The 27,772-nt window shown below is 40.1% G+C and overlaps 2 protein-coding genes and 1 long non-coding RNA gene across 4 annotated transcripts in view; 2 read left to right on the forward strand and 1 right to left on the reverse strand.

The window, feature by feature from the left end:
• Positions 1–1,254: 1,254 nt before the first annotated feature.
• On the forward strand, positions 1,255–4,635 carry LOC134796817 (uncharacterized). Its single transcript, XR_010145001.1, has 2 exons — positions 1,255–1,345; positions 1,973–4,635. It is a non-coding gene; the product is annotated as an uncharacterized LOC134796817 (long non-coding RNA).
• Positions 4,636–4,813: 178 nt separating this feature from the next.
• On the reverse strand, positions 4,814–15,434 carry LOC134796741 (26S proteasome regulatory subunit 6B). The gene is made up of 10 exons (XM_063768938.1): positions 15,290–15,434; positions 15,120–15,209; positions 14,564–14,735; positions 13,412–13,573; positions 12,750–12,953; positions 8,277–8,424; positions 7,593–7,689; positions 7,285–7,379; positions 6,703–6,861; positions 4,814–4,970 (listed from the first exon to the last, which is right to left on the reverse strand). The coding sequence occupies exons 1-10, from the start codon at positions 15,320–15,322 to the stop codon at positions 4,886–4,888; spliced, it is 1,245 nt and encodes a 414-aa protein (XP_063625008.1). The 5' UTR covers positions 15,323–15,434; the 3' UTR covers positions 4,814–4,885.
• A 2,075-nt stretch (positions 15,435–17,509) lies between these two features.
• The window catches only part of LOC134796759 (brachyurin-like), a 519,833-nt gene continuing 509,570 nt past the window's right edge, over positions 17,510–27,772 (forward strand). The window contains exons 1-5 of one of the 2 annotated variants that reach the window (XM_063768972.1): positions 17,510–17,728; positions 18,229–18,502; positions 18,761–18,859; positions 19,156–19,349; positions 20,483–20,587. In XM_063768972.1, coding sequence (XP_063625042.1) covers positions 17,516–17,728; positions 18,229–18,502; positions 18,761–18,859; positions 19,156–19,349; positions 20,483–20,587 — 885 coding nt within the window. In that variant the 5' untranslated portion in view covers positions 17,510–17,515. Of the gene's footprint in view, positions 17,729–18,228; positions 18,503–18,760; positions 18,860–19,155; positions 19,366–20,482; positions 20,588–27,772 lie in introns of those variants that run through there. The other variant, XM_063768973.1, reaches the window with a different exon arrangement.

The following is a 27,772-nucleotide window of genomic DNA, read 5'->3' on the forward strand; positions in this document are numbered from 1 at the left end:
ACACAAGCATACACCCGCGCTGCTGCAGCACCCCTTCCTGCGCCGCGCCGGCCCGCCCGCGCTGCTCGTGCCGCTCATGCCGCCGCCGCCCCGCCCCGCCCCCGCCACCTGTGAGTATACACGACACAAGCATACACCCGCGCTGCTGCAGCACCCCTTCCTGCGCCGCGCCGGCCCGCCCGCGCTGCTCGTGCCGCTCATGCCGCCGCCGCCCCGCCCCGCCCCCGCCACCTGTGAGTATACACGACACAAGCATACACCCGCGCTGCTGCAGCACCCCTTCCTGCGCCGCGCCGGCCCGCCCGCGCTGCTCGTGCCGCTCATGCCGCCGCCGCCCCGCCCCGCCCCGCCCCCGCCACCTGTGAGTATACACGACACAAGCATACACCCGCGCTGCTGCAGCACCCCTTCCTGCGCCGCGCCGGCCCGCCCGCGCTGCTCGTGCCGCTCATGCCGCCGCCGCCCCGCCCCGCCCCCGCCACCTGTGAGTATACACGACACAAGCATACACCCGCGCTGCTGCAGCACCCCTTCCTGCGCCGCGCCGGCCCGCCCGCGCTGCTCGTGCCGCTCATGCCGCCGCCGCCCCGCCCCGCCCCCGCCACCTGTGAGTATACACGACACAAGCATACACCCGCGCTGCTGCAGCACCCCTTCCTGCGCCGCGCCGGCCCGCCCGCGCTGCTCGTGCCGCTCATGCCGCCGCCGCCCCGCCCCGCCCCCGCCACCTGTGAGTATACACGACACAAGCATACACCCGCGCTGCTGCAGCACCCCTTCCTGCGCCGCGCCGGCCCGCCCGCGCTGCTCGTGCCGCTCATGCCGCCGCCGCCCCGCCCCGCCCCCGCCACCTGTGAGTATACACGACACAAGCATACACCCGCGCTGCTGCAGCACCCCTTCCTGCGCCGCGCCGGCCCGCCCGCGCTGCTCGTGCCGCTCATGCCGCCGCCGCCCCGCCCCGCCCCCGCCACCTGTGAGTATACACGACACAAGCATACACCCGCGCTGCTGCAGCACCCCTTCCTGCGCCGCGCCGGCCCGCCCGCGCTGCTCGTGCCGCTCATGCCGCCGCCGCCCCGCCCCGCCCCCGCCACCTGTGAGTATACACGACACAAGCATACACCCGCGCTGCTGCAGCACCCCTTCCTGCGCCGCGCCGGCCCGCCCGCGCTGCTCGTGCCGCTCATGCCGCCGCCGCCCCGCCCCGCCCCCGCCACCTGTGAGTATACACGACACAAGCATACACCCGCGCTGCTGCAGCACCCCTTCCTGCGCCGCGCCGGCCCGCCCGCGCTGCTCGTGCCGCTCATGCCGCCGCCGCCCCGCCCCGCCCCCGCCACCTGTGAGTATACACCACATACTAGTCGGAGAAACATTACACATACAGCTTTCGATATTCTCTCTCTCTCTTTAGCCCTTTACCACCTTTCGTTTGCGCCACTCGTCACGGTTCTGTGCGACTTGGAGCAACTTCTTCCCCGCAGTCCTTTTGGATGTCGTCGTCCCAACGCATCTGGGGTCTACTTTGGGGACGCTCTTCCCCCCATGGTCGCCACTCCACATCCCATCAGTAACCACACGCCATGTAAAAAATATGCTAAAGCTCGAACGCTGGGCGGGTCCACACAGAACGACCCCTTGGCGAGGAAATTGCCGCGCGAAACAGTTCGGTCTGTGGAGACGTGCCTCGCCCGAGGCATTGTGGCCGCGAGTTGCTTCGCCCGAGACACGGCTACAAAGACCGAGCAGCTTTGCGGGGCAACTTCCTCGTGAGGCGGCTCGTCTGTATGGATCCACCTGTCCCCCCGTAAATGTTATTAAATTCCGTGAAACTACAGAAAGAAAATTACTAAAATTAAGCAAGATTGTCTGTATGAAACTAAGGTAGATTTCAAAGGAACTTAGGTTAACGGCTAATGGACAGTAAGCGCAAACGTATGACAAAACTGATTCTTATTTTCTTTTTCAGGTAATTAAGATATTCTTAACGACTTACCAGATGCCCACCAGTTCGACACGAAAAAGACGTATTTATTTTATCGAAGTGACGTAGAGCTTGCAGCTTCCTTGCATTTAGCATTCCCACAACGATCATGATTCATGACAAACCAAAGTTGTTACGAAGCAACTTGTAAAGTGTAATTTTAGTTTTTTGTACAAAATAATCGTTATGTCACGCATTTTAGCTATCGTAAGCGGGAATTACGTATAGACCTGAAATGTTGGTATCCTATATTATGTTTTACTAAGTATAACTTTAAGATTCTAACCATAAATAAAATGGGACTTTCCATATCAATAGATACCTTATGACAACTGTATAAGGTAGGTTTTTGAAACAGAAAGCCGCAAATATTTACTTACAATGCAACTAAATATAAACAACTAAACCACTACTAAAATATTTGTTATCGTAATTACGTACGTACCCTAAAATTGTATTGTATGAAAAGTCATTTGAATTAAGTAACAATCCGTTGATTGTGGTTGGTGGAGCCGGTACCTTTGTAACAGTGGATTTTCGGTTAAGAACGGTGCTGACATGTGCGAAATCTGCTCAATACTAAATGATTGTATAATGAATCGTGCTATTAAAACGCTCCGATTCAACTGCTCAATCAAGTTAGTTTTGAACTTATGAATGGGTAACGGAAATAATACAGGTTTACATACTATTAGTATTTGATACATATATACCTATATTCTCTTCTACTTCGCTTTTGCGTGGAATAAATTTCTCTGCATCTTTTTTATCTGAAATCCACTCGTAGCCTAAATTTAGCAGCCTTCAAATAACAGTATAATATACTTGACAACGTATTTACAATTTAAATACGTAATTTCCGCGTCTTATCTTCCAGTGAAGTCATTCCATTGCCGATCCATATGCTATATGGAAAACATTCCTTGTATTTCTTTATTCTCTTGAACATGTAATCGATATATCGTTGAAAATATATTTATCGTGTTTTTATGCCATAAAATTGTTGGATACATATTTGTTGTAGATTTATGCATTAGTGTATGCCTTTAAGGGTTAAGTAATATTATCACGTTTCTATAACTCCCGTCCAAATGGAGTGTTATACTGTTTTCTTGCACTAATATTATAATCATACTTTGACTTAAAACAAGCCTTTTACACTTATTTAGGTTCTTACCGAATCGTGTCTTGTTATACAGTGTGTTTTAAAATTAGTATCTTAAAAGATGACAAAAATTAATCAGTATTATTGAGTAGCAAGACGGCTGCTATTGTACTTAACTTACTAAATTATAAATCGATATTAGTGGATATTATTCGTAATCGTAAGTTAAAAACGTCGATTAATCTTCTACATTCCGGAATGACTATTTTAAATTACTATTTTCTTATTTTTATATTCAACTTTATACATATGTAATGATATTAAATGAAATTTACATAACGGTCATATCAGCCGATGTTTAGACTTAAGACGCCCAAAATCTCAAATATTCTGTCTATAGGGCTTCGTATGAAACAAATCAAGTTTCTTCATGGAACCAGTGTCCAGGCCCATCAAATTCAGTGGCAGCTAAATAAACAAAAAACATTCAATAAACTTTAGTCGGGGGAAGCGCGACCTCGGGTAAAGATGGAAAATCTTAAACCCTTACGTCATACTTGTAAAATGAATAGACGCAGTTGCCTTATGGGAGCTCTTGTCCCAACAGATCGTTGTTTCTTGCATTTGAGCAATCGATATCTACATATCTTAGTAAATCATAAATTTTTGCATTCGAGCGTATTAACGAAGTTTTATTAGCAATAAGAATAAATAGTCACAAATATCCTTTCTTTCCGCTCCATAGGTATTTTAAAGAAGTTAGGATAACTAAAAATCGATTTGGCCTTAAAACTGTGATGTCTTTGAACCTGATTATATTTTAACTTAACAAAGTTTTGCCTGCCAGATATACGAAAGATTACATTCTTACTTGCCAGATTTTAGAGGACTTGTATAGTCTTGTACAAATAAAACTCATTTGAACGACTAAATTGTTAAACTTTAAACTGGAAAGCGATCGCCACAGCCTCTCGATGCTTGCAGTTCGGATTTATAATGTTAGAGTCTGTGCGGAAAGAGGAGTCGTGAAATGTATGGGATTCGATCCAATACATTCTACGACTCTTCTCTTTCCACAGACTATAGTCGTTTGAGTGAATTTTGTATGTATGTACGAACAAACCACACGATTTTGGCCTTAATGTTTAGTGAGTAACATTACCTATTGTTTGTGAATTAGTAAGCTTGAGTTGTGACTAAACGATACATGTTTAAATCGAAAACGTAGGCAGCTAGATGTTATTAAAATAGACTAGAGCCTTACCTAGACTTAGTGCCTTAACACAGCCTAGATTGTTGAAAGCACGTTGAATGCACCGTATGTTATTTACAATATTTTCTCGTATTTATACAACATGTTAAAGTAGATCTTCATCACAAATCATTTTCATTGTCTTCTTGCGACATGATGTTATTCATCAGAATGTCATAATTTATTTGTATCAATTTCAAATTTATGTAAGGTATATGCCAAATATTTTGTAAAATTATGATATCACATTGTTATAAGATTGTTATGAAATATAGATTTTGAGAAAAATAATGTTTTATTGTTGCTTTATAAACCTTAAAAGAAATGAAAAATTGCAACCTCATTGAGTTTGGGCTCTTTAGAATTGCCTCGATGAGTAATAGATTGATTACTGTTCGACGGGAACGCAATATTGCGATAAAAGCCTGTATACAAATTAAATAGGATTTCGGTAAAAAATACAACTTGGTTTAGTGACATAATCAATTATATTTACTTGGAGTTAATTATTTTAAGACAATAACGCGACTACAATTAATATCTATTTGTAGAATTCGTATTCACTCTCATCCTTCTTGATATTGTTCTTGTATCCCTTTTCGAAGTCTTTAGGCAGGACGATATACCTGAATAAAAAAATTGTGGTTAGTTTTCAGCATTTGGAGAGCAAGCAAAGACTAGTGTGTTGCTAATCGTTCTGGTACCGACACGAACTACTGGCTATAATAACGATGTCTTTGAGAGGTAGTAGTTTTATCGGATTTTTCGCTCGTATCCGTGCTGCCCCTCATTTTTCTTTCTATTTAACGGACAGATTACTTTACTGACTATGTAGAATACGGGGTAGGGTAAGTAAAAGCGATGACGCGGGAAAATTGTGAACTTTCATAAGACGACATCTTCATACTGTTTGACAATAGGGAATATTAGGCAAAGCTCTGCGTAGGTGGCACCTTTGTGGCACATACAGTAAACAAACCACATTGACACATGGCCTACCGCGAAACAAGTAAATCGAAATTTCGTTATCTAATCTCTCTATCACTCTTGCATATTCGAGCGATAAATAAATAAAATAAAAATAAATAAAAATAATTTATTTCAGACTTTAGGTCCATTGGGGTTAGTATCATTATTGCTAAACTTAAAATTAGGGTTAACATCATATAAAACTAAAGAATACATTAAAATTTAAAAATAAAACATAACTAACTTAACCTATGACCCGGTACATACGGAACTGGCGCATGCAGACCGAGCCAGTGCCTCATTAGGGGGCTGTCCCACGTTTCTGAGACAATGCCCAGGATTCTATTGGGGCTGTCCCGTATTCTGCTCAGGGTTGAAGCACACCTCTTTCGCATGATGGCATGGAATCCATCTATTCCGGCATTGGCAAACATCCCCGAGGCGCTACAGTAACGAGGCAACCCCATCAGAACCCTGAAAGCATTGTTATATTGTACGCGTAGAGCGTTGTAGGCCTTCTGCGTGTAGTTGGCCCATAGGCTGCAGGTGTAAAAAGATTGGCAATATGCTGTGAACAGCGTCGCCTTGACTTGTTTCGTACACCGTGCAAACCTACGCGCCAACATGTTGCATCTGACTGACAACGCTCTACGCTCACGTTCCATATCCATGGTATCACTCAGATCTTCCGTGACCCAGTGACCCAGATACTTAAATTTGACGACTTTATTTAGAGGAGTCCCGCATAGTTTTAGGTGTGGTACGTCAGGATAATATTTGGAGCCAGCCTTAAACGCAAGCCACTCACTCTTCGATAAAGAGGCAGATAACTAAATTTCGATTTTCGCGTTTACTTTAGGCCCTTGATAACAAACCGCCTTGATGCATAAATGTCATATTTTATTGTCTGTAAAAACTTGTCAAACAGTTTAAGGCACAGTATGTATAAGTTAGTCTATGAATTTACTGAGCCGTTAGTGCTGCACTCTGGCGGCAGAACATTGCAGTAATATCCCCTATTGTGAGCCGGTATTGCCAGGGGTGCGAAACTCCTCCCTTCCGGCAAACTCGGCTCCGCTCGGCTCAGCATTGCTCCGAGCAATTATTAGGGTTGACACAACTTGACGTCCCTTTGCGTGCACGATCACAGATAAGATAATGACCTGAATTTTGACAACCCTAAATAGCCGAAAGCGCCATATATAAGAAAGGGACAACATGATTCGACCCTGAACCGCTGTCAAACTTCGGTTTTGTAGGAAGTTTCCTTTCTGTACGGTAGTACTATTATTTATTGTGGTATTGCCCCCATTTGACTGGTTAGTAAATTAGTCAATCAAATGGTGATTTATCTGTGATATACAGACACATTTGCTCGGGAAGACGCACCTGTTCTCGCGCACGGCGTGCATGCCGGCCTCCTGGCAGATGGCGTTGATGTCGGCGCCCGACACGCGGTCCGGCCGCGCCACGAACTCCTCCAGGTCCACCTCCTCCGACAGGTTCATCTTCGTCGTGATCGTCGAGAAGATCAGGCGCTTCTGACGCCTGGAACATCATATTATCATCACTAAGTGCCCACATCTGAAACTATTAGAAGATAAGAGCAAAATATTGCTTATTTGCAGTTACAATCTGCATCAAAAATGGTGACAAGTTGACAACCAAAGTGACTACAATGACTGCTAAAAATTGATTCCTATTCATACTAATTATTTAGATTCATCATTCTCACCCTCCATTTCGCTAACAGCTAAAGGGAACTGGAATGGTTTGACCGCCACAGTGGCCGTCATCGGAAAGTCTTGCCACGGGCGCCAACGACGACCACAGCCGTCAGCTTCGCCAATGTAATAGGCACTTACGCGGGACTCCGTAAAGTTCAATTTCGCTTAAATAATCGCGATCGCCTGGCGTCCGGGGCACGGCATATTCCTTCGCCGTCTGGTGTTCAAAAGGTTAAAACCTTACCTATCAGGAAGAGGGAACTCAATTTTTCTGTCCAGACGTCCAGGCCTAAGCAGAGCAGGATCCAGCGTATCGGCACGATTCGTGGCCATTATAACCTGAAAAACGCATTTATTTATAAACAAAAATAAATTACAACAAGTAAAAAAATATAGAAATTCTTGAGGCCCACTTGCACCATCCCACTAACCCGGAGTGTCAAATTGTGCTGGTAACCATGGTAACTCCAGGTTTAACCGGTTACCCCTGGGTTAGTGGAATGGTGCAAGTGGCGCTAAGGGATATAAAAATTAACGATATTTTTGAAGTACCTTGACATTAGTGGTCTGGTCGAAACCATCCATTTGATTGAGAAGTTCCAGTAGGATTCTCTGAACTTCTCTGTCAGCACCAGTTTGTGCATCAAATCTGGAACAATTAGAACATGTCAGTAACTATATTTATTCAATTTTTTTTACATTTTTATTCTCTAGAATCTCTAGATTAGCTGTTAATTAAATGGCAATTGCCATGCCAAAATAATGACTATTCATTTTACAAAGTGTCATAGGTACCTACATACAGATTTAGTGCATAATTGTTTTCCATCGTATTTTCTCGGAAACGTTCGTATTTGTCATGCTACTTTAGTCAACGTCAGTACTTTTTGTACCGAGGCTGACTGAAATAGCAAAATACGTTTCGTACGTTTCCGTGAAAACACGATGGAAAATAACTTAGCACTACATCTGTACATCATTTTGGTAAAGGAATTGAAATGGGAGATTGAAATTAGCTCTAAAAGTGCCGTTTATATTAGTTTATGTACATTTGATGCTTGGGGTGCTATCTCGAACTGAAGCTCGTCTATTCAAGTTTTTATCGCTTCTACTTAGTTGTATTTTTAACCGACTTCTTTACCCAGAAGGAGGAGTCTGTATTCGGTTGTGACTATTTTTTTTACGTACGTTCACCGATTACTTCGAGACCGTGGTCCGATTTTATTTTTTTGTTACCTCTTGGTGGCGATGGCGTCAATCTCGTCGATGAAGATGATGGCCGGGCTGTTCTCCTTGGCGAGGCGGAACACGTCGCGCACCATGCGCGGGCCCTCGCCCAGGTACTTCTGCACGAACTCCGACCCTACTACGCGGATGAACGCGGCTGGAACATACATATATTTATGATAAATAAAAAAAAAACTGATACAAATATTTGTATGACACCATGTAGTCCGGTGGCCGGCTGCACGAAACAAACCTCATCAAAAAATAGAATATACCTACCCTGTAGAGGTACCTGACATTTAGTAGCTTCCAACGCACTTGGTCGGCCTAGGCTTAACCTGGCAGATTTTGTACAAATGGCAAAAACGTTAGACAAAAATTCATCAAAAAAAACCTCATCTAAAAATAGACTGAAACTTGTATGGTAGGATACCTGACCTTGAGGACAGTAAAAAAAAAAGTGGTCGGCCTCACCTTAGCCTGGCAGTTTTTGCAGTCCGACCAGATTTATTGGGTCACGTGAGAGCTACAATTTACCTCATCGAAAAATAGAATGAAACAAACGGATTATAATAGCTAAAATAAGCCTGTTGACGTATGTCTTGGTCGGCCTCACCTTAACCTGGCAGTTTTTGCAGTCCGACCAAATTTATAAAAAAATCATCAAAAAAATTTTATAGAAAAATCGTATGAAACTTGTATAGTACGATAGCTGCCTTTGAGGACAGTAAAAAAAAAGTGGTCGGCCAAATCCTGTGTTGGCAGGTTCCTGTGTCCGACCAATTTTGTGGTACCACGTGAGAGCTACAATTTTACCTCATCGAAAAATAGAATGAAACAAACGGATTATAATAGCTAAAATAAGCCTGTTGACGTATGTCTTGGTCGGACTCACCTTAACCTGGCAGTTTTTGCAGTCCGACCAAATTTATAAAAAAAACATCAAATTTTTTTTATCGAAAAATCGTATGAAACTTGTATGGTACGATAGCTGCCTTTGAGGACAGTAAAAAAAAAAAGTGGTTGGCCAAATCCTGTGTTGGCAGGTTCCTGTGTCCGACCAATTTTGTGGTACCACGTGAGAGCTACAATTTACCTCATCGAAAAATAGAATGAAACAAACGGATTATAATAGCTAAAATAAGCCTGTTGACGTATGTCTTGGTCGGCCTCACCTTAACCTGGCAGTTTTTGCAGTCCGACCAAATTTATAAAAAAATCATCAAAAAATTTTTTATCGAAAAATCGTATGAAACTCGTATGGTACGATAGCTGCCTTTGAGGACAGTAAAAAAAGAGTGGTCGGCCAAATCCTGTGTTGGCAGGTTCCTGTGTCCGACCAATTTTGTGGTACCATGTGAGAGCTACAATTTACCTCATCGAAAAATAGAATGAAACAAACGGATCATAATAGTTAAAATAAGCCTGTTGACGTATGTCTTGGTCGGCCTCACCTTAACCTGGCAGTTTTTGCAGTCCGACCAAATTTATAAAAAAATCATCAAAAAAATTTTTATCGAAAAATCGTATGAAACTTGTATGGTACGATAGCTGCCTTTGAGGACAGTAAAAAAAAAGAGGTCGGCCAAATCCTGTGCTGGCAGGTTCCTGTGTCCGACCAATTTTGTGGTACCACGTGAGAGCTACAATTTACCTCATCGAAAAATAGAATGAAACAAACGGATTATAATACCTAAAATAAACCTGTTGACGTATGGCTTGGTCGGCCTCACCGTAGCCTGGCAGTTTTTGCAGTCCGACCAAATTTGTGGTACCACGTGACAGCTACAATTTACCTCATCGAAAATAGGATGAAAAAAAAACGGATTATAATAGCTAAAATAAACCTGTTGACGTATGGCTTGTTACGGACGGCTTTAATAAATTCAATGTGGCAGTGTGCGGCAGAATCCACTTGCATCAAATTTGATGCAACACATTGTGGCTGGGCATTAAGAGATGAAATGTATAAGATCAAATGGTTTGAAGGACACATAACGCCTTTGCGAGTCGAAGAAATAACAATAGATAAGTCGGAGTCTGGGGAAAGTTCGTCTGACTTCGACTCCGAAGATGATTATGATTAATAGTAATTATTAACAATAAAAGGGTTATTCCCACTAGTTACCACCAAGTTCTTGTCAGTGGTAACTACTGGGAATTATTTTCCCACCTTTTACCACTGGTAACTACTGGGAAAAAAAAATCCTAGTAGTTACCACCAACTCGGTTTGGTGGTACCTACTGGGAATTTTTATTCCCAGTAGTTACCACTGGTAAAAGGTGGGAATTTCTTTTCTACAAACCGAGCTTCGAAGGAGAAATGCTACAGTTGATGGAAAAAAGGCTGATTTGATGCAAAGATAATCACTTAATATATGTGAGGTTATCTTGTGTATTTTACCGTTTATTAAAATTTTGGAAGGCTCACGTGCAGTTTTTCCTCTTATATTACAAGTGTTCGATTGAAAACTAAGCTTTGGTGTATACCTGGATCACCTGCATGTACAAGAAGGCGTTTTATATACGCCCGCCCATCAGACAGGTACACAAAGTCATGATGCGTATGGAATACAGCATGTGTGGCCAAGCCATTATGCCCTAAATTATGTACTATTTCGTTAAAACTTAGCTTACCTGTGTATTTACTCTTTCCAAAATATTTATCTTCCTTAAAATGCAGCCTACACAAACGGTCTTTGTCATTTGCCTTAGTTTTTGGTACTCGAAGCTTTTTCTCACCGATTTATGCATATCGGGTCCTTGGGACAAAAGGGAGATCCTATAGGTATATTGCCACAATTTGTCGCAAACTATTGCAGTATTGTGGAGAAAAAAAATACATACAACCGAATTGATAACCTCCTCCTTTGGGATTTGGAAGTCGGTTAAAAAAGGAGAATGTTTACAATTTATTGGAAACAATGTATGTGATTTGACAGTGACAGCAACTCCACTATGGAGGCGCCACCTGGCGTGATAAAATGTCAGTTATGCCTCCTCATTCTATCTGTAGTGGAAAAGTAGGATATACGATTCAAAACTTGTCAAAAATCGATGAAAACCTTTTTATTTTTGACATCTGTGAGACATCATCTCAACGTAAGTGTTACTCTGAAACCACGTCGGCAGTTAGAAAACGTTATTTAGATATTAGATAGATTTATGAATAAAATTTGAACTGAATGTTTTCTTTTTTTTAAAGCCCTCTAAGACCTCCATGGACTCATTTACTTATGACTTTTTTCATTTAGCATTCTTAAGTTAAGTTAAAGCTGCGAAGAAACCATATTTTCAATATAGAAATTATTATTCTTTACAAATGTGGTCGGATTGCAAAAACTGCCTGGCTAAGGTGAGGCCGACCAAGACATACGTCAACAGGCTTATTTTAGCTATTATAATCCGTTTGTTTCATTCTATTTTTCGATGAGGTAAATTGTAGCTCTCACGTGGTACCACAAAATTGGTCGGACACAGGAACCTGCCAACACAGGATTTGGCCGACCACTTTTTTTTACTGTCCTCAAAGGCAGCTATCGTACTATACAAGTTTCATACGATAAAAGAGTCTACAGGGTAGGTATATTCTATTTTTTGATGAGGTTTGTTTCATGCAGATGACTAATGTCACCATGTAGAGAGCAATAAATGTCACCAAACCACATGACGCATAAAGACACGTGATAGACACGAGGACCAGCAGGGAGTGAGATATAATTAGCAATTTAATTACTGCATGCCCAGTTCAGGAATGATTTTGCCTTCCTCCCAATTTTTTGAGTGACTTGAATTTTTCAATGTAACTACACAGAAGTATAGACAAAAATAGAATACGGTATTTGACTGTATTTAAAATAAATTATTTTACACCATGCAAGAAATAAAGCACCAGAAGATTAATAGAGAAACATAGACAGAAGTTATTTTTAGACACAATTTCTATTGTAAAACCAATATAAAGCTATGAAGAGTAGGTAATTTGATTGTGACGTCACATGCTAGTATTTCATATAAATTCCATAGTAGTAACTCGTTTTGACAGTTCGAAAAAAGAAACTGATTTGACTAGTACCTAGTCAAATACTAGAGATTCAAAGAACTCACAAAAAACTGGGATCAGGTTCCAGTGCTCATTTTTAGCATCAGACTGGTAGCTTACTTCATAATGTCAGTATCAGTTATTGCTAACCGTTTTAATGTCATTAACCTTGTGTCTCTTTAGGAAGACTGATTTTACACCTAATTTAAATAATATTAAACAATCAAAACTTACAAATATATCAAAATTCATTTTCAGTATAAGTATTTTAATCCCAAGGAATAGCTGTATCCCTAGTAGAGTAGTTCCTAGGGAATGTAAACCGGTTTTTAATTGTATGAAATTTCGGTGAATAACCGGTTATTAACCGAAATTTCATTCAATTAATAACCGGTTCACATTCCCTAGTAACCCTCTTCGTAAGCTAAAGCTGTACTCACCAGTAGTGTGGTGCGCCACCGCCTTGGCCAGCATGGTCTTGCCACAGCCGGGCGGGCCGTACATGAGCACGCCTCGTGGAGGTTCGATGCCGATCTGCCGGTACAACTCCACATGCGTCAGCGGGAGCTCTACTGCCTCGCGGATTTCTTGCTTCTGTGTGTCCATGCCTCCGATGTCGGAGTATTGGACGTCGGGTTTTTCGTCTGAAAAAAAATAAGAAAATTTTAATATTCAACTTTTGAAAATCTCAATAGCAAATTTCTATACTTACATAAAGCTCTTTCTTTAAATTTTAGTTACTGTATGCATGTAAAACTGTACATAGACTAACTAACAGAACAGAACTAAACACAGCAAATATAATAAACAAATACACAGTCTGTCTAGAAGTAAGCAGTTACCATAGACTATTCTTGGAGGTAATTTAAAATTCTGTAATTTTTTTTAAAGAATCTTATATTGTAGTCATCAAATATACATAGGGAATACAGTCCACTTATTCATGTCTGTTGATCTGATTGGAGCATACAAAGAAAACAAAAAAAATGGTGCTTATTTGGCTTTGTTTTGTTTTAAGAACAGCAGTAAAAGTGTCTACTGCCCTATAAATGACACACCACAGTCACCACACATAGATAATATATTGTCTAAATGAACATACCAGCTTGCAACATTGAGATGGAGCTGTCAGCTTCCGGAGGCAACACATCAACCAGAGCATTGGAGTGCTTGTGCAGGGCAACAGATGCTGAAGGCTTCAGGAGCTCCCGGTCGATGGTGGACAGGATCCGGACATAGTAGTTTGATCCTGTTGTGCTGCCCACTGTAAGATTATAAGTAAAATAAAATTATAATGAGCTTCCAGCATTAAATTATTTTCAAAGTGAAAATTAAGTGCCAGGAAATCACTTGCAACTTCCTAAAAATGTTTATGAGATACTTTCTGTCCATAACTATTCTCTGGATCATCCACTTCCAGACAAAGACACTTTGTTTTTAGTAATTTTATCTTGTCTTTATGCCACCTATGTTGTGTTACCAAGGGGTCATCCATTAATTACGTCACACGAATTTCTAGGTTTTTTGACCCCTCCCCCCCCCCCCACATTTGGTCACATTTGGCAAACCCCTCCCCCCTAGTGTGACATCACATTTTTTCTACGAAATCGCCAAATCGAATTAAGTAAGTACCTAAGTATTATTAATATTTTATCAAAATATTTTTGACGTTATAAATATTAGTAATTTTATAACCCAAAACTGCTTAGGAAAGAAAATTAAAAGAATAAAAACGATCATCGTTTTAAAAACTTGTTATTTAAATGTACAGCAAATAAAATAATTTAAAAAAAAAAATCGGTTACTGATGAAGTTAAAGTGACGTCACAAAGTTTGTGTCTCCCCCCTCCCCCATGTCACAATATGTCACATTTTCTTGACCCCCTCCCTCCCCCTAAACGTGTGACGTAATTAATGGATGACCCCCAACTCACAAAATATATTTATATTTAAAGATTTTTAAAGGTGTACTAACGAAATAGAGGCTAAGTAAGTGTTTCCAATGATGTTTTATGGCAAAGCTTTAGTATTTTCTTATACCTAAATGTGCCTGCCAAAACACCCACAAACGAATAGGATATGAATTAGTGGCCTATAAATACAACATTCGTCACGTCCCTCAGCCATGAGGATACAACTAGGACTAGGAAGAAAAAATACAAACAGTGTAACTGTACATTGGTGGACCTTATTACAAAAGGCATAAGGTCCACCGTATCCACCGATGTACAGTAAACAGTGTGGGTGATGGTACCTATGCCAGTATTCTGATCCACAGCCTCAAGGAACTGCCCGATGACCAGCGGGACAGACTGGATGCGCTTCACCTCCTCCTGAGCATGGAGATACTCCTTCTTGAGGTTCCTCTGTTCATCTTTAATGTAGTCTTCCTGCACTTCGAGGAATTCCAACATACGCTGGAGTTTCTGCAATAAAATAATAAATTGCAAGAATGCTTTATCATCATCTCGCACAGTTAACATAAAGAAACGGAGACATAAACTGAAGAAAATTGATTCTGCTAGAGGAAACAACAGACAGTTAGCAAAAAATCCTTTTGAACTTTAATCTTTAAGCAGTTATATTATATATATAATTTTGAATAAAAGATATTTGGAACAAAACACAACATAATGTTGATAAACAGGCTAGTTCCAAGGGTCCTGGGTTGATGTTTATGCTATTTAAACATTTAGTGTTATGTACGGTTGTAGTTGTATGTCAAGCGTATTCAGTAGGTAAAAGTTAACCTACATTTACTAGGTACTTAGCATGATACGCATATTTCAAGTCAAAAACATAATATTTACCTTATATTTAGTGTATAAATCTTCTGATTCTACTTCTTCGAAGGTTTGTGGTCCTGCAAAAGCTCCTTTGGCATCGGTAGCAATGTCATCCTATAAAGGCAAACATTTGGATAAATGCACAAAGAATGTTGATACTACAGAAAATTTATATTTTAATTAAGCTCATTTACCTTCTCAGGTAGTATAATACCAATTTCTTCCATATTTCTGGCTTTTAATTAACAATTTATCAGAAATGGTGATAATACAAAAACACTGCCAGCAAATTTCAATCGTGAATTGTCAAATCAACCTATACGTCAAACAACTAACGCATTGTCATGGCTATTTCATTTCTCGCAGATTTGTGCAGCAAATTTCGAAATCTTAGGTAATAGGAAGTATTTGCATGTGTTTTATGATTAGTATTTTCTTAGTTTTATCATTTCACATTAAAATATAGATAACATTTAATTATTGGGCAAATTTTCTGATAATCTCCTTAATAGGGGATATTACTGCAATGTTCTGCCGCCAGAGTGCAGCACTACCGACTCAGTAAATTCATAGACTAACTTATACATACTGTGCCTTAAACTGTTTTTGACAAGTTTTCACAGACATTAAAATATGACATTGATGCATCAAGGCGGTTTGTTAACAAGGGCTTACGGGTAAACGCGAAAATCGAAATTTAGTTATCTGCCTCTTTATCGCTCGAATATGCAAGAGTGATAGAGAGATTAGATAACGAAATTTCGATTTTCTTGTTTCGCGGTAGGCCATGTGATTGACGTGACGTGTGATGTGTCAATGTGGTTTGTTTACTGTATGTGCCACAAAGGTGCCACCTACGCAGAGCTTTGCCTAATATTCCCTATTATAGCCCGACAAGAAACTGTAGAAAATTATTGAGGGCGCCACTTCCTACGTAACTGTCACATTTTTGAAGTTAAAACAACAAAACAATTTAGTATGATTTTTTTAGTTTCATTTTATAGATGGTCAAGCAAATCTTGTCAGTAGAAAAAGGCGCAAAATTCAAATTTTTTATGAGACGATATCCCTTCGCGCCTACATTTTTCAAATTTGCCGGCTTTTTCTACTGACTAAGATTTAATTTCTGCTATTTTATGTCGCACCATACCATAAATAGGAGGCTGAAAATAATATGATCGCAATCTTTGATTTAATTTTTAATCACTACACCATATATAAAACAAAGTCCCCCGCCGCGTCTGTATATGTTTCTGTGTTTGTATGTTCGCGATAAACTCAATACTCCTGAACCTGAACTGATTTTCATGCGGTTTTCACCTATCAAGATAGTGATTCTTAAGGAAGGTTTATAAGGGTATAATTTGTTAACCCGTGCGAAACCAAGGCGGGTCGCTAGTGATAAATATGAAGCATAAGGCCAAAATCAGGCGCTATAATATCGAGAAATTGAAAAAGTTATCTCTCTATCAATCGATTTTGCAAGAGCGATATAGAGAGGCAGACAACGAACGAACGTAGGTTCGATTTCTCGATGTTGGCACCGTTGGCGATAGGCCCTCTGATTCCAAGATTACTTTTCGGTTTACTAAATGAGTTAGTGCAATGAATCAAACGATACGAAACAATAATAAATACCTAGTTTTAAATTTCTTTTACAAGGGGGCAGAGTCTCGTGAAAATTTAAATAAGATCTATCGAAATAGACTTGCTCAACATTATTGCACGAATCTATAGGATTATTTTAAATCTGATATCTTCATTATAATGATAACCAACCCAAAGTATTTACCTAATAACGTAGTCGGCCTATTAAGTATGTCTAATACAGTACACTTTACATGTAATGCGATAAGAAGGTACTTAGGTACTTAATCCTACAGTTAATCACGAAATCGACAAAATTACAAATGCGGATTAAATCAGATCGATCATAATACTCGTAGTTATTAATTCTTATTACGGATACCATCCCTTCAGGAGGTGAAAAGGGGAGTGGCAGTGGCGTAGCTAGTAGCGTAGTAGCTAGGCGTGGGTTAAATGGGCCGTCGCCCACTGCCTCGCGCCCCAACGGGGGCCTCGCGCGAGGCCCCTTCGGGCACATGGAAAGAAAAGGGCCTCGTAGATGCGATTTCGCCCACGGCTAGATTAGTTCACGTTACGCGGGTTACGCCACTGTGGGGAGTGGAATTTACTATGAAAGTATTAATTCCACTCAGACGAAATCGCGAGCAGAAACTAGTCAATTAATGATTATATACCCAGGTATAGATAAACTTACCTAATTAACAACAGATTAACTGCAGTCACTGACTTTTCAACCGATTAATCAAACAATATCTTGACATAATCTATAACCCTGATCACATACTTCGTAATAAAAGAACTTTACCCATTCCAAACGTTTTGCAGTTGACATTATGAAGGTATTACTGGTGACTCTGCTGGTAGCGTCCGCTTATGCGGAGTACACCGAGGACGTTTCAAGTACTCTTACCGCTTTCGGGTACTTGACTAGGTACGGTGTGCCTCGCTTGGAAGCAATCAAGGCGGCTGAGGAGGCCTATAACAATAGCCCGGAATCTAAGATTGTGGGTGGTGCTGCCTCATCGCCCGGACAGTTCCCTTACCAAGTAAGTTAGTTAACTAGGGCCAAAGAGTACCTACCTACACGATTTTACACTCATAAAGAGGGGTTATGTCCCAAACAAATGAACCGATTGGAATGGGATTTTCGGAAAACGTAGGTATTGGGTTGGGATACCTAGGTTCTTAAGATAAGATAAGATAAGATAAGATAAGACCTTTATTAAATTAAATTGGTGTTAAGTAGATAGATAAGATAGGTAGATGTTGCCGGGGATTTTAATGATATCAAAGCAACAAATCTGTAAAAACTCATCGAAATTGTTGTAAAAATAATACCTATATATATTTACTCACAAAGGATATACCTATTAACAAAAGTAACATTTAAATATAGTAAAGGTCAGAACCTATAGGTATAATAGAATCGTGGAATGTATTGGGCCTCATACATTCCACGACTCTTCTCTTTCCGCACAGACTACCCAGTAAGTACATAATAGTAATTAATGCTTTGTGAGTGATTGGAGTCTATTTCTGCACATAGGCTGGCCTTCTAATCGACCTCATCGGCTTTACCGGCCAAGCGGTCTGCGGGGCCGTCCTCGTCAACAACCAACGCCTGTTGACGGCTGCCCACTGCTGGTTCGATGGGCAGAACCAGGCCTGGCGCTTCACCGTGGTGCTCGGCACCGTGCAGCTGTTTACTGGCGGCACCAGGGTGACGACAAGCGCTGTGGCAACCCATCCTCAATGGTTCCCATTGCTCATTCGCAACGACATTGCTGTTATTTACTTGCCTACGGCGGTTGCTACGTCAGGTAAGTGCCTGTCATTGTCATCAAAATACGGCGAGGCCTTACCTATTCCATAACAAGGTGGGCCATTGATTCTCTTGGCGTCGATCATCAAAGCCATCATTAATTCTTTATTATGTTGATTTCGCTAGATCGTTCATTATGTAGATTATATACAGCTTTTAGCACCATATGACCGGGTGTTACCTAACAGGGTAGCTACCTCTTACCTACTCATAGTCAATGTCTTGTCGTAAAAACAGTACCTACTTTTGTTTTCAGCAACTATTGCCCCTATCGCCCTGCCATCTGGAGCCCAGCTCAACGAAAACTTCGCTGGCGAAACTGCCATTGCTTCTGGTTTTGGTCTGACCTCTGATGGTAAGCTAAGTTAATGCATAAAAACAACAGCTGATGTCAATGATACTTATCTATCTGCTTATCTTTTTGATATATTTTTTGTTTGTGAATAGTGATATAAGCGAAGAGTCAAGGATGACTCACGTTAGACCGGGCCGTGGCCAAGGCCGGAGCTTCCAAAGCTTCGTTTTCTATGGAAAGCACCACGTGATCACCGATCAGCCGTCATAGAAAATGACATGTCGGACGCCTCGGTCCGGGCACGGCTCGGTCTAGCGTGACGTGAGTCAACCTTAATAACACAATTTGCTTTGCAGGCGGTTCCCTGACAACCAACCAGTTTCTGAGTCACGTTACGCTTAACGTGATCACCAATAGCGCCTGTTCGATCGGCTTTCCCTCAGTAATCCAAGAGTCCAATATCTGCACTAGCGGGTTCGGCGGTGTAGGCACCTGCAGCGGTGACTCTGGTGGACCTTTGGCAGTGTACAGAGACGGAAGACCTGTTTTGGTGAGTTGAAGTCGCAGTATATGCTGTGAACTTTTCCCTTCCAAGACATATCAGTTTTGAATAGGTAGTTAGGTAGGGACGGGGAGGGATAAACATAGGCGATTCGTTTTATAAGTACAGAAGGCCCTAGGCAATGATGGCAAATTGAAAATCATAACCGAAACTTGACAGAGTTTTTTGTTCTCATACAGATTGTGTTTTGATGTTAGATAAAGATAAAGCTAGGTCAAATATAATTGTTTAGGCCTTGATGTGTTCCTGCCTTCTGTAACATGGTTTAATTTAAAATGTAAGTAGGTTTACAGTTTGTTTCAGAATTTTTATTTCAATCAATCAATCAATCCAATTTATTTCAGGCAAAAAATATACCCATACAAAATATTAAAATTAAAATTATTAAAATTAAAATATTATCATATAAAAATTAAAATTAAAAATAAACTTAAAAAACATGTCAACAAAAATTACAATAAACAAAGATTACATTAAAATTAAATTAAATCTACATATATATTTACATTAAATTATAAACTATACCTCTGGATCCCATATGTAGGTCATTCCAGTGCCTCCAGAGTGTACCAGCAGGATCTCCAGGAATGTGCTGAAGCAGACTGTTGGAACTGTCACGTACTCGGCGCATGAGGGAGGCAGTGCGTTTACGGCTTATCGCAATTAACGAGTCCACTCTAGCCTCCGCAAACATCCCCGAGGCGCTACAGTAACGTGGCAGTCCCATCAGCATGCGGAAACCATTGTATTGGACACGCAGGGCATTGAGGGTCTTTTTTGTGTAATTTGTCCATAGGCTGCACGCATAAAAGGACTAGCAAAAAGCATTAAAAAGGGTCTTTTTGACATCCCTGTCACACCGTGCAAACCTACGTGACAGCATGTTGCACCTTACTGACAATGCCCTGCGCTCCCTTTCTATGTCCGCATCATCCTGGAGGTCCTCGGTGACCCAGTGCCCGAGGTACTTGAACCGTGAAACTCTATTTAGAGGAACACCACATAAATATACGGCAGGAACTGACGTAAACTCCTAGGTTTAGTGATGGATAGTATTTTTTTGTCGTAATGTAGATTTTGTGCAGTTTAACATTATTCTTTAAGTGCTTTTTTTTCTCTAGATTGGACTTACCTCTTTCGGCATCGCATTCGGCTGCGAGCTGATTTTCCCTTCAGCTTTCGCCAGGGTGACGTCATTTACCGACTTCATCAACACACACCTGTAAAGAATGTGATAATCTACTCGTTTATTTTGCATGTGACAGAAATATACCTACTAATTAAGTTCCACTTCTTTACTTAACCCATTAGTTCCCATTGTTCCCAACTTTTGCTTACCAATTAAGGCTCTTAGTATTTAATTTGTCACTAATCAGAAGTATCGTACCTTCTGTCTCTAATCAGTCAGTCGATTAGACTTTCAGGTGTAGGCCAAAAGTACCTGTATCAGTCTTTGATATGACCATGACACGCTCTTTATCATTGGTCGTATCGTAAGCAATAGTATATTACATACAGTAAGTAAGACACGTATCGGATCACTTGAACATAAAATTTAGCGAACACTTTAACAGTGACAGACGGTTTGGTGCAACCGACACCGACCCTTAATCTTATGGTAAGTATAGATTCCATCATCAGATTTCAGTTCTGACAGAAAATAAATGAGAGTTCAATTTTATTCTATAATTGAAAATAAAGGAAAACTTTAAAACAATGTACCTAGTTTAGCTAATTTATACGAATTAAATTTTATGATTATGAAGATGTTTAAAAATATTCTTTGATCCCTTAATTCATTGTAATAAAATGTCAGACTAAGAGTCCAAACCCTTCGCAGTAAATTGGCTAAATAGATATTGCTTTTGTTGTTTGTTGTGCCATGGCAATGTATCAACCGACATCCGCACAGGGGACTGTCAGTCAAGCAGTCGCCTGGAACAACCCAATGCTATTAGATAGCAAATTTCAACGGACCCCCGCATGCACCGTTCTGACCCCTCACGAGCGTCGTATCGTACCAATTTGCCGTGCTAGGGGGTTCAGGATAAAATGGAGTCTGGGCCTACGGCCTGCAGCAAATACTGACAACCTCTTTAGTTATGCCGACAATGTATTCAGATTCAATTCGCATGCTACTCTGTTAGTTTGCCCGTCACTTTTGGGTAGACGTTTTCTAGTGTAATGAGCAGATTTATTATGAATTTATAAGTCAGTAGTCTATTCAGATGAATGTATCAGTACAAATGAAAATAAAATCAATTTAGAGTTAGATCAAGAAACGTCTGAGACGATTTTGATAGCAAACGCAGTGCAAGTGTTATTTTAAACGTCAAACTTTTATGAACATATGACATATTGAATAACACTTGCACTGCGTATGCTATCAAAATCGCTGCAGACTTTTCTTGGTCTAACATTAACTATGTTTGAAGTGAGTGTCAAAATAACTGATAAGTTTATGGCTAACGTACAAAGCTATAATAAAAGGATAATTTATGTTTATGCATTCCAAGTGGTATACACATTAATGTGTGGAGGGAGTTTGGATGAGACGAGTCACACGTTTTAGCAAAACTTGACTTTAACGACCGTTTTATTAGGTATTTATTTGAATGGCTTGCTTCGGTATCAAGCCGTGGTTAAACCGTTTCTGTTGCTTTACCGTTGACGACTTGATTGATAAATCGTTGAATATTTAACAGTGCATGCTGAATCGGCTGGAAACAAAGAGATTTGATTGGCTGTCTCCGGGCTAGGACAAGCTGCGTCTCGTTCGCTTGTTACCGGTTGACTAACCAAACATGACCCACCCGAAATTCTAAGCAATATGCCATCACAAACTCTCATCTTACTCAAAAACAAAAAAGCATAATCGACTCTACCCTTTTATTAATAAGGTGTATATTGCAAAATGCGTTAAGATAGTTCGACGCGCTAGACGCTCACAGGAAATATAGGGGCAACGTCGAACCATGCATCGTTGTTCTACCAGAAGCCAATTAAATGCAGCGAGGAAGTATGGTTCGTATTTTCTGATGCACCCGAGGTAGTATTCTCAAATAAGTACTGAAAAACAAGCTCTATTAAATATTTTCTTAAAATAATAATATTACAAATTTGACATTCATCCTACTAAACATGCGGGTATACATTTTTGTAGTAGCGGGTTAAATTTCCACTCAAGCGAGTTCTAGTTCCAGTCGTAAGTACCTACTGTAGAATATGAGGGGATCGGGTACCTAGTGTACCTAGTTAGAGTGTAGTTTAGGTACTTATGCAAGCATGCTTGTTGTGGAAATAAATATAAGTACAAAAATGATTCCTCTCAACTCATTTAAATTTTAAATGACTTCTTTGTAGGAAAATAAAATATCGTGGGAACATTTTTGTTTCATAATTTATCCCGCCTAGCGAAAAAGGAACGATAAAATTAACTTATTCGTGGCAACAAAAACATAAAAAAAGCCACAGAACCCTTCGCTCACAAGGGTCCGAAGTAGGAAAGTGCAATCCCGTGTACCAATGATTTTTTAAACAGATTTCGTTGGTCGTCGATATAACTATGCACAGCTTTCAAATGCAGTTTTGTTTTATTTTATTACGCATTCAACGTAAAAGCATAATGAGTACAAAAGGATTGCCGCATAATTGACTGCCGTATAATTTTTTCGTCAAATAAAAATATTCTAAATTTGATTAAGCTTTTTGTGTAGATAAGATACCTAGATTTCTGGGATGTGCACGTACAAACTTTTTTTCTTGTTTCATCACCATCTCACACGTATATGTCGTATATAGGTACCTATATAGGTACATACCTAATGTACCTAAAAACTAATGAAACGAAGTAATAATAGTTATAGGCCGCCCGTATTGAAAGCGAGGACCTACAACTATAATAATAGTAAAAAAAAAAAAAAAAAAAACCTAATGTACCTACTACTCGTAAGTGCGAGAATGACGCATGACACGATAGAAGATAAATAATATTATAATTATGTATAATCATCATAATCACGGATTACTTTGCCTAATTATTACGTATGTCGTATATAGGTACCTACAATATTACCCCGAGGATCCAAAAAAAAATACTTACAATAATATTATTTTGAATCTAGTTTCTAAAGATAAGAAGCCCATAAAACGTAAACAAATTAAAAACGCAAATCTCGATGCCTGAGTTCGCTATAGCATTTTTTTTGGCAAAAAGCAGGACTTTTTCCGTGTGTGCCAGCTCTTCCTCAGTTATCGGATATAAATCCCAAAAGAGCTCTCTTAGCGAGGCGTCCGAGAATTATAGCAACTGACAAAGAAATTTATGAGATAAATACAAGCCTGAGGAGCTTTGTGTCAAAAACTGGAAATTAGTAGCGGAGGTGCGAAAAAGCAGGTGCATTATTAAACGACTTTTGAACAAGATTCAATTTAAAACTTTATAAATTAGGAGATTACTCGGCTTAGGAGCTTAAGGCATTTATCCAAGTACGATTCTTGTTATCTCGAGTTCATTGGCACATTTATTTAACGTAACATTTGGCTGCCAAAAATTAATCTCAACGAGACTTAAGAATAAGACACCCTTTTGTCTTTAAGAAATGTCAAGCTACGTAGGTTGTAGGTGATTGTCCTGCGTGTAGGAACATTGATAATTTAAATTTACAGTACATATGGTCCTATTTTCCCGCACTAGTGCGTAAAATAGCACTTTTCGTGCGTATGTCGTGTCGATATAAAACACTCCCTTCGGTCGTGTTTTAATTTATCGCCACTCGTTTCGAATTTCCTCTTTTCCGCACTTGTATCGTAAATAACTATTTTTCAACCCTTAGCCTTATCCGTTTGCATATACAGGTAGGTATTTCACAGGTATTTTACTCAAAAACTCTAACATGCGATTTTATGGCTTGTGAAAAAGTAACTTACCCATGAAGCCTCATTATTATTTTTGAACTTATAGTTATATAGGTACGTAGGTACCTAAGACGAGGGCTTATAGGGGATGCCATTTTTACGATAAAAGGTTAAACCCGATGTTAGGTAGGTACAAAGTCTATGTACACTGGCGTTCAAAAGTGCATGGAGATGTTTCAACCGTAATATTAGGGCATTACGGTCAACATCTATCCATGCACTTTTGAACGCCATTAAATTGCCTTAGAATTATATGCTCTAAAAGCCTCATTGCACAGCTAAAAGCCGTGCGTGATTAAAGTCGCTGTACGTTGACGAACACTTTTCACGCTGCCCAATCTTCTGTTATTGTTCTTATGCTCTAAGGGAATTGAAGCACGTAGGATGTTCTACTTGCTACAAATATTTAAACTCAAAATCGGGACACTAATGTCGCGTTATTCGTAAAATGGCTGTTTCGGGACTTCCTCAAAGGCTTTTAATCGCGTGCGTTTCAGTCGCTCTCGCGGGCGGCACATTGTTTCATCTCAGTCGTGCCGCGTGCCGCTGACGTTTAATAAACTTGCCGAGGATTATAGAGTTAACGGTGATACGTTTTTGAAAACGCGGATCGGCATGTCTTGATACTTGCTCAAGACGTGTTCTTTTGAAGGTGTGATTTAAAACCTTGGTTTACGCCGATTATGAAATCAAATGAGAAATATGTCGTTACCAATTAAAGCAAGCATGAAAATAAATCTGGGATATTTCTGTTCGTGACAGTCGCATGGAGAGATTGGTGAGGCTGCTAAAAATGAAGTTACAGGTATTTTGTGGAATTTAAAACACATACTATTTTGGTTTCCGTTTCTTTCGGTATTAGTTTAGTTAGTTTCTAATTTTATTCAGTTTAGGTTTCTATTTAGAGTCGGATTCGGTCTCTGAAACGGAGTCAGATGCTGACACAAATGTAAGTAGGTACTTAAAATTTATTTTTTCTTGGCGTGCTGAATCTGTCGATCATCGACACCCCGGGAAAACAAACCACAAAACTCAATCTCAGATAATTTACAAACTTTATTTTTTTAGTATCAAATACTTACCACAATATACTGTACAAGGTATTTACAAATCACGAGGTCTCAGTTCAGGGGGAACTACCGGTGATATACATTTAAACAGCACAGCTACACTTAAGTATCAAGTATGAGGTTGCCACAAGTGGAGGCGAGTTCACGGGCGCGAGTGTAGGCACTCGTGTCTACCCAGGGCTGCCCCGAGATCGCTAATTAAAACTAAATATGTGGATTTCGTCAGTGATACGTTGCATTCAGAGGGCTTTAAAAAGATTTGGCAAACAGAATGCCCTACTCCTTTTAATAACTTTGGGCCGTATTTACAAAAATTATAATCATCACATCAATATCATATTGTCCATCTATCAGTGTTTATCTAGTTCAAAATGAGAGTTATTGGATTGTATTCGAGAATGTGTCTAGATAAAGATAGCTATAAAACAAACTTTGTCTAGATGGTATGATTTAACGCGCTTCAAGCTACGGCGTAGCGCTACGAATAAAACATGAACCCTGGAAACAGAGCCGCCACAATGCCCGCGCCTTCGTCTGCGTGTATGATGATGATTGATAAAAACTATCCTATGTCCTGCCTGACACTATCTCAAATATCTCCATGCCAAATTTCTTTCACATTTATATATAATATTAGTAGGGATATCATCCTAATATTATTATGTCCACCTAACTCAAAATTTTACGAATTTTTTAGGTTATGTTCAATGTCAAATAAATTATAAATATACGACTGGCAGCCCTAGTCTAGTCACGAGCATACGTTTTGACGTGCCGCCAATAATATTAGCTCCCTGAGATGTAGGTATTTTATGCTCGGGACAGCGCGGAACACGGGAACTTTTTAATTAAGTATATATTAATAGTTATATTCATTTATGCTTGGGATCAAAACGGCACACCACATCATTTAATTTTTTATATGTTTAAATTACATATGCTGTTATGTAAATAAATGTCTACCCAGACCAAAACTCGCACGCAATTGCCGACACTTCAAATATGGTAGAGTTAGACCAAGAAAAGTCTGCCGCGATTTTGATAGCTCACGCAGTGCAAGTGTTATTTTAAACGTCAAACTTCTATGATATTATGACGTTTAAAATAACATTTGCACTGCGTGGGCTATCAAAATCGCTGCAGACTTTTTTTGGCCTAACTCTAACATTTTTACTTTCTCACGCAACAAAAATGCAAACACATTTATTTCTTTCATTATCAAGCAACATTTCCAACAACTAATCTTTAACCGGTTTTATCGTGGTAATTGAGTGAAGGGTTTAGGTGAAAACAGGGGTTTTTCATGAAAACAAGGGCAGCGGCATTAGCGATACGGCAATTATCGCTCTTTAATTAAATTTACCCGCCTTATGACTAATTTATTCGATAACGCGCCCTCTCCGCTAGACCAGAACGACGGTGGAGGACGAACGCGTAGAACTGATTAGGGAATATTGTTTAAACCCTTAGTGCCACTTGCACCATCCCACTAACCCGGGAATAATAGGTTAAACCTGGAGTTACCATGGTTACCAGTACAATTTGGCACTGGGTTAACGGTTTAACCGCTTAACCCCGGGTTAGTGGGATGGTGCAAGTGGCGCTTAGCGATGTGAATATACTGTATATACGAGTATAGCTTATCATCATCATCATCATCTCAGCCATAAGACGTCAACTGCTGAACATAGGCCTCCCCCTTGGACCTCCATACGTACCGGTTGGAAGCGACCCGCATCCAGCGTCTTCCGGCGACATTAACAAGGTCCTCTGTCCATCTTGTGGGTGGACGTCCTACGCTGCGCTTGCTAGTCCGTGGTCTCCACTCGAGCACTTTTCGACCCCATCGGCCATCTTCTCTGCGATAGCTTATACTGACTAACTTTTACTTTAAGCCCAACCCAACCCCAAGCGGGAAAAAATATTGTCAGTTTCATACATTTTGGCTGATCACATGTCGATGTTTTCTATGGGAGTGTCAAAATTTTTACGCGATGTTGAGTTTGGCATAGTATAAGTTTCTCAGTATGTCCTGACTACGTATGCATAATTCACCTCACAAGTTTGCATAAACAAGTTATCGAACCACAGAAGTGAATTAATATTATTGAATATCCAAAAGATATTTTCTCAATAAATTATTCTTATTCTTATTTCTGAAAGTACCTGACTTTTAAATCTACATATAATGTAATAGAAAAATCTACCGTGGCAATAGTAAAGAAGAATTGAAATCAAAAAGTCCCTGTGTGTCTTTCATAAATAGACACAGGTCCCGAAAACTAAAGCACTCAGCATAATTCTTTACGTATGTAAATAATTTAATTCCCTAAAGGGTACGTGCGCATATCGTATGTTAATCCGTTTACCGCGATATTAACATTCGGTACCTCCGTATTCGGAAAACAAAATCCAATACTAATT

The sequence above is a fragment of the Cydia splendana genome, chromosome 14 (assembly GCF_910591565.1).
Source record: "Cydia splendana chromosome 14, ilCydSple1.2, whole genome shotgun sequence".
Lineage (NCBI taxonomy): Eukaryota > Metazoa > Arthropoda > Insecta > Lepidoptera > Tortricidae > Cydia > Cydia splendana.

What these genes read in the sequence shown, in the direction of transcription:
- LOC134796741 (XM_063768938.1), bottom strand. Translation starts at nt 15,322, where the DNA reads ATGGAAGAAATTGGTATTATACTACCTGAGAAG. An exon ending in GGATCAGAATACTGGCATAG is followed by an intron (nt 13,574 to 14,563) that starts GTACCATCACCC and finishes ATAATCTTACAG; the next exon opens with TGGGCAGCACAACAGGATCA. An exon ending in GAGTTCCCTCTTCCTGATAG is followed by an intron (nt 6,862 to 7,284) that starts GTAAGGTTTTAA and finishes ATGATGTTCCAG; the next exon opens with GCGTCAGAAGCGCCTGATCT.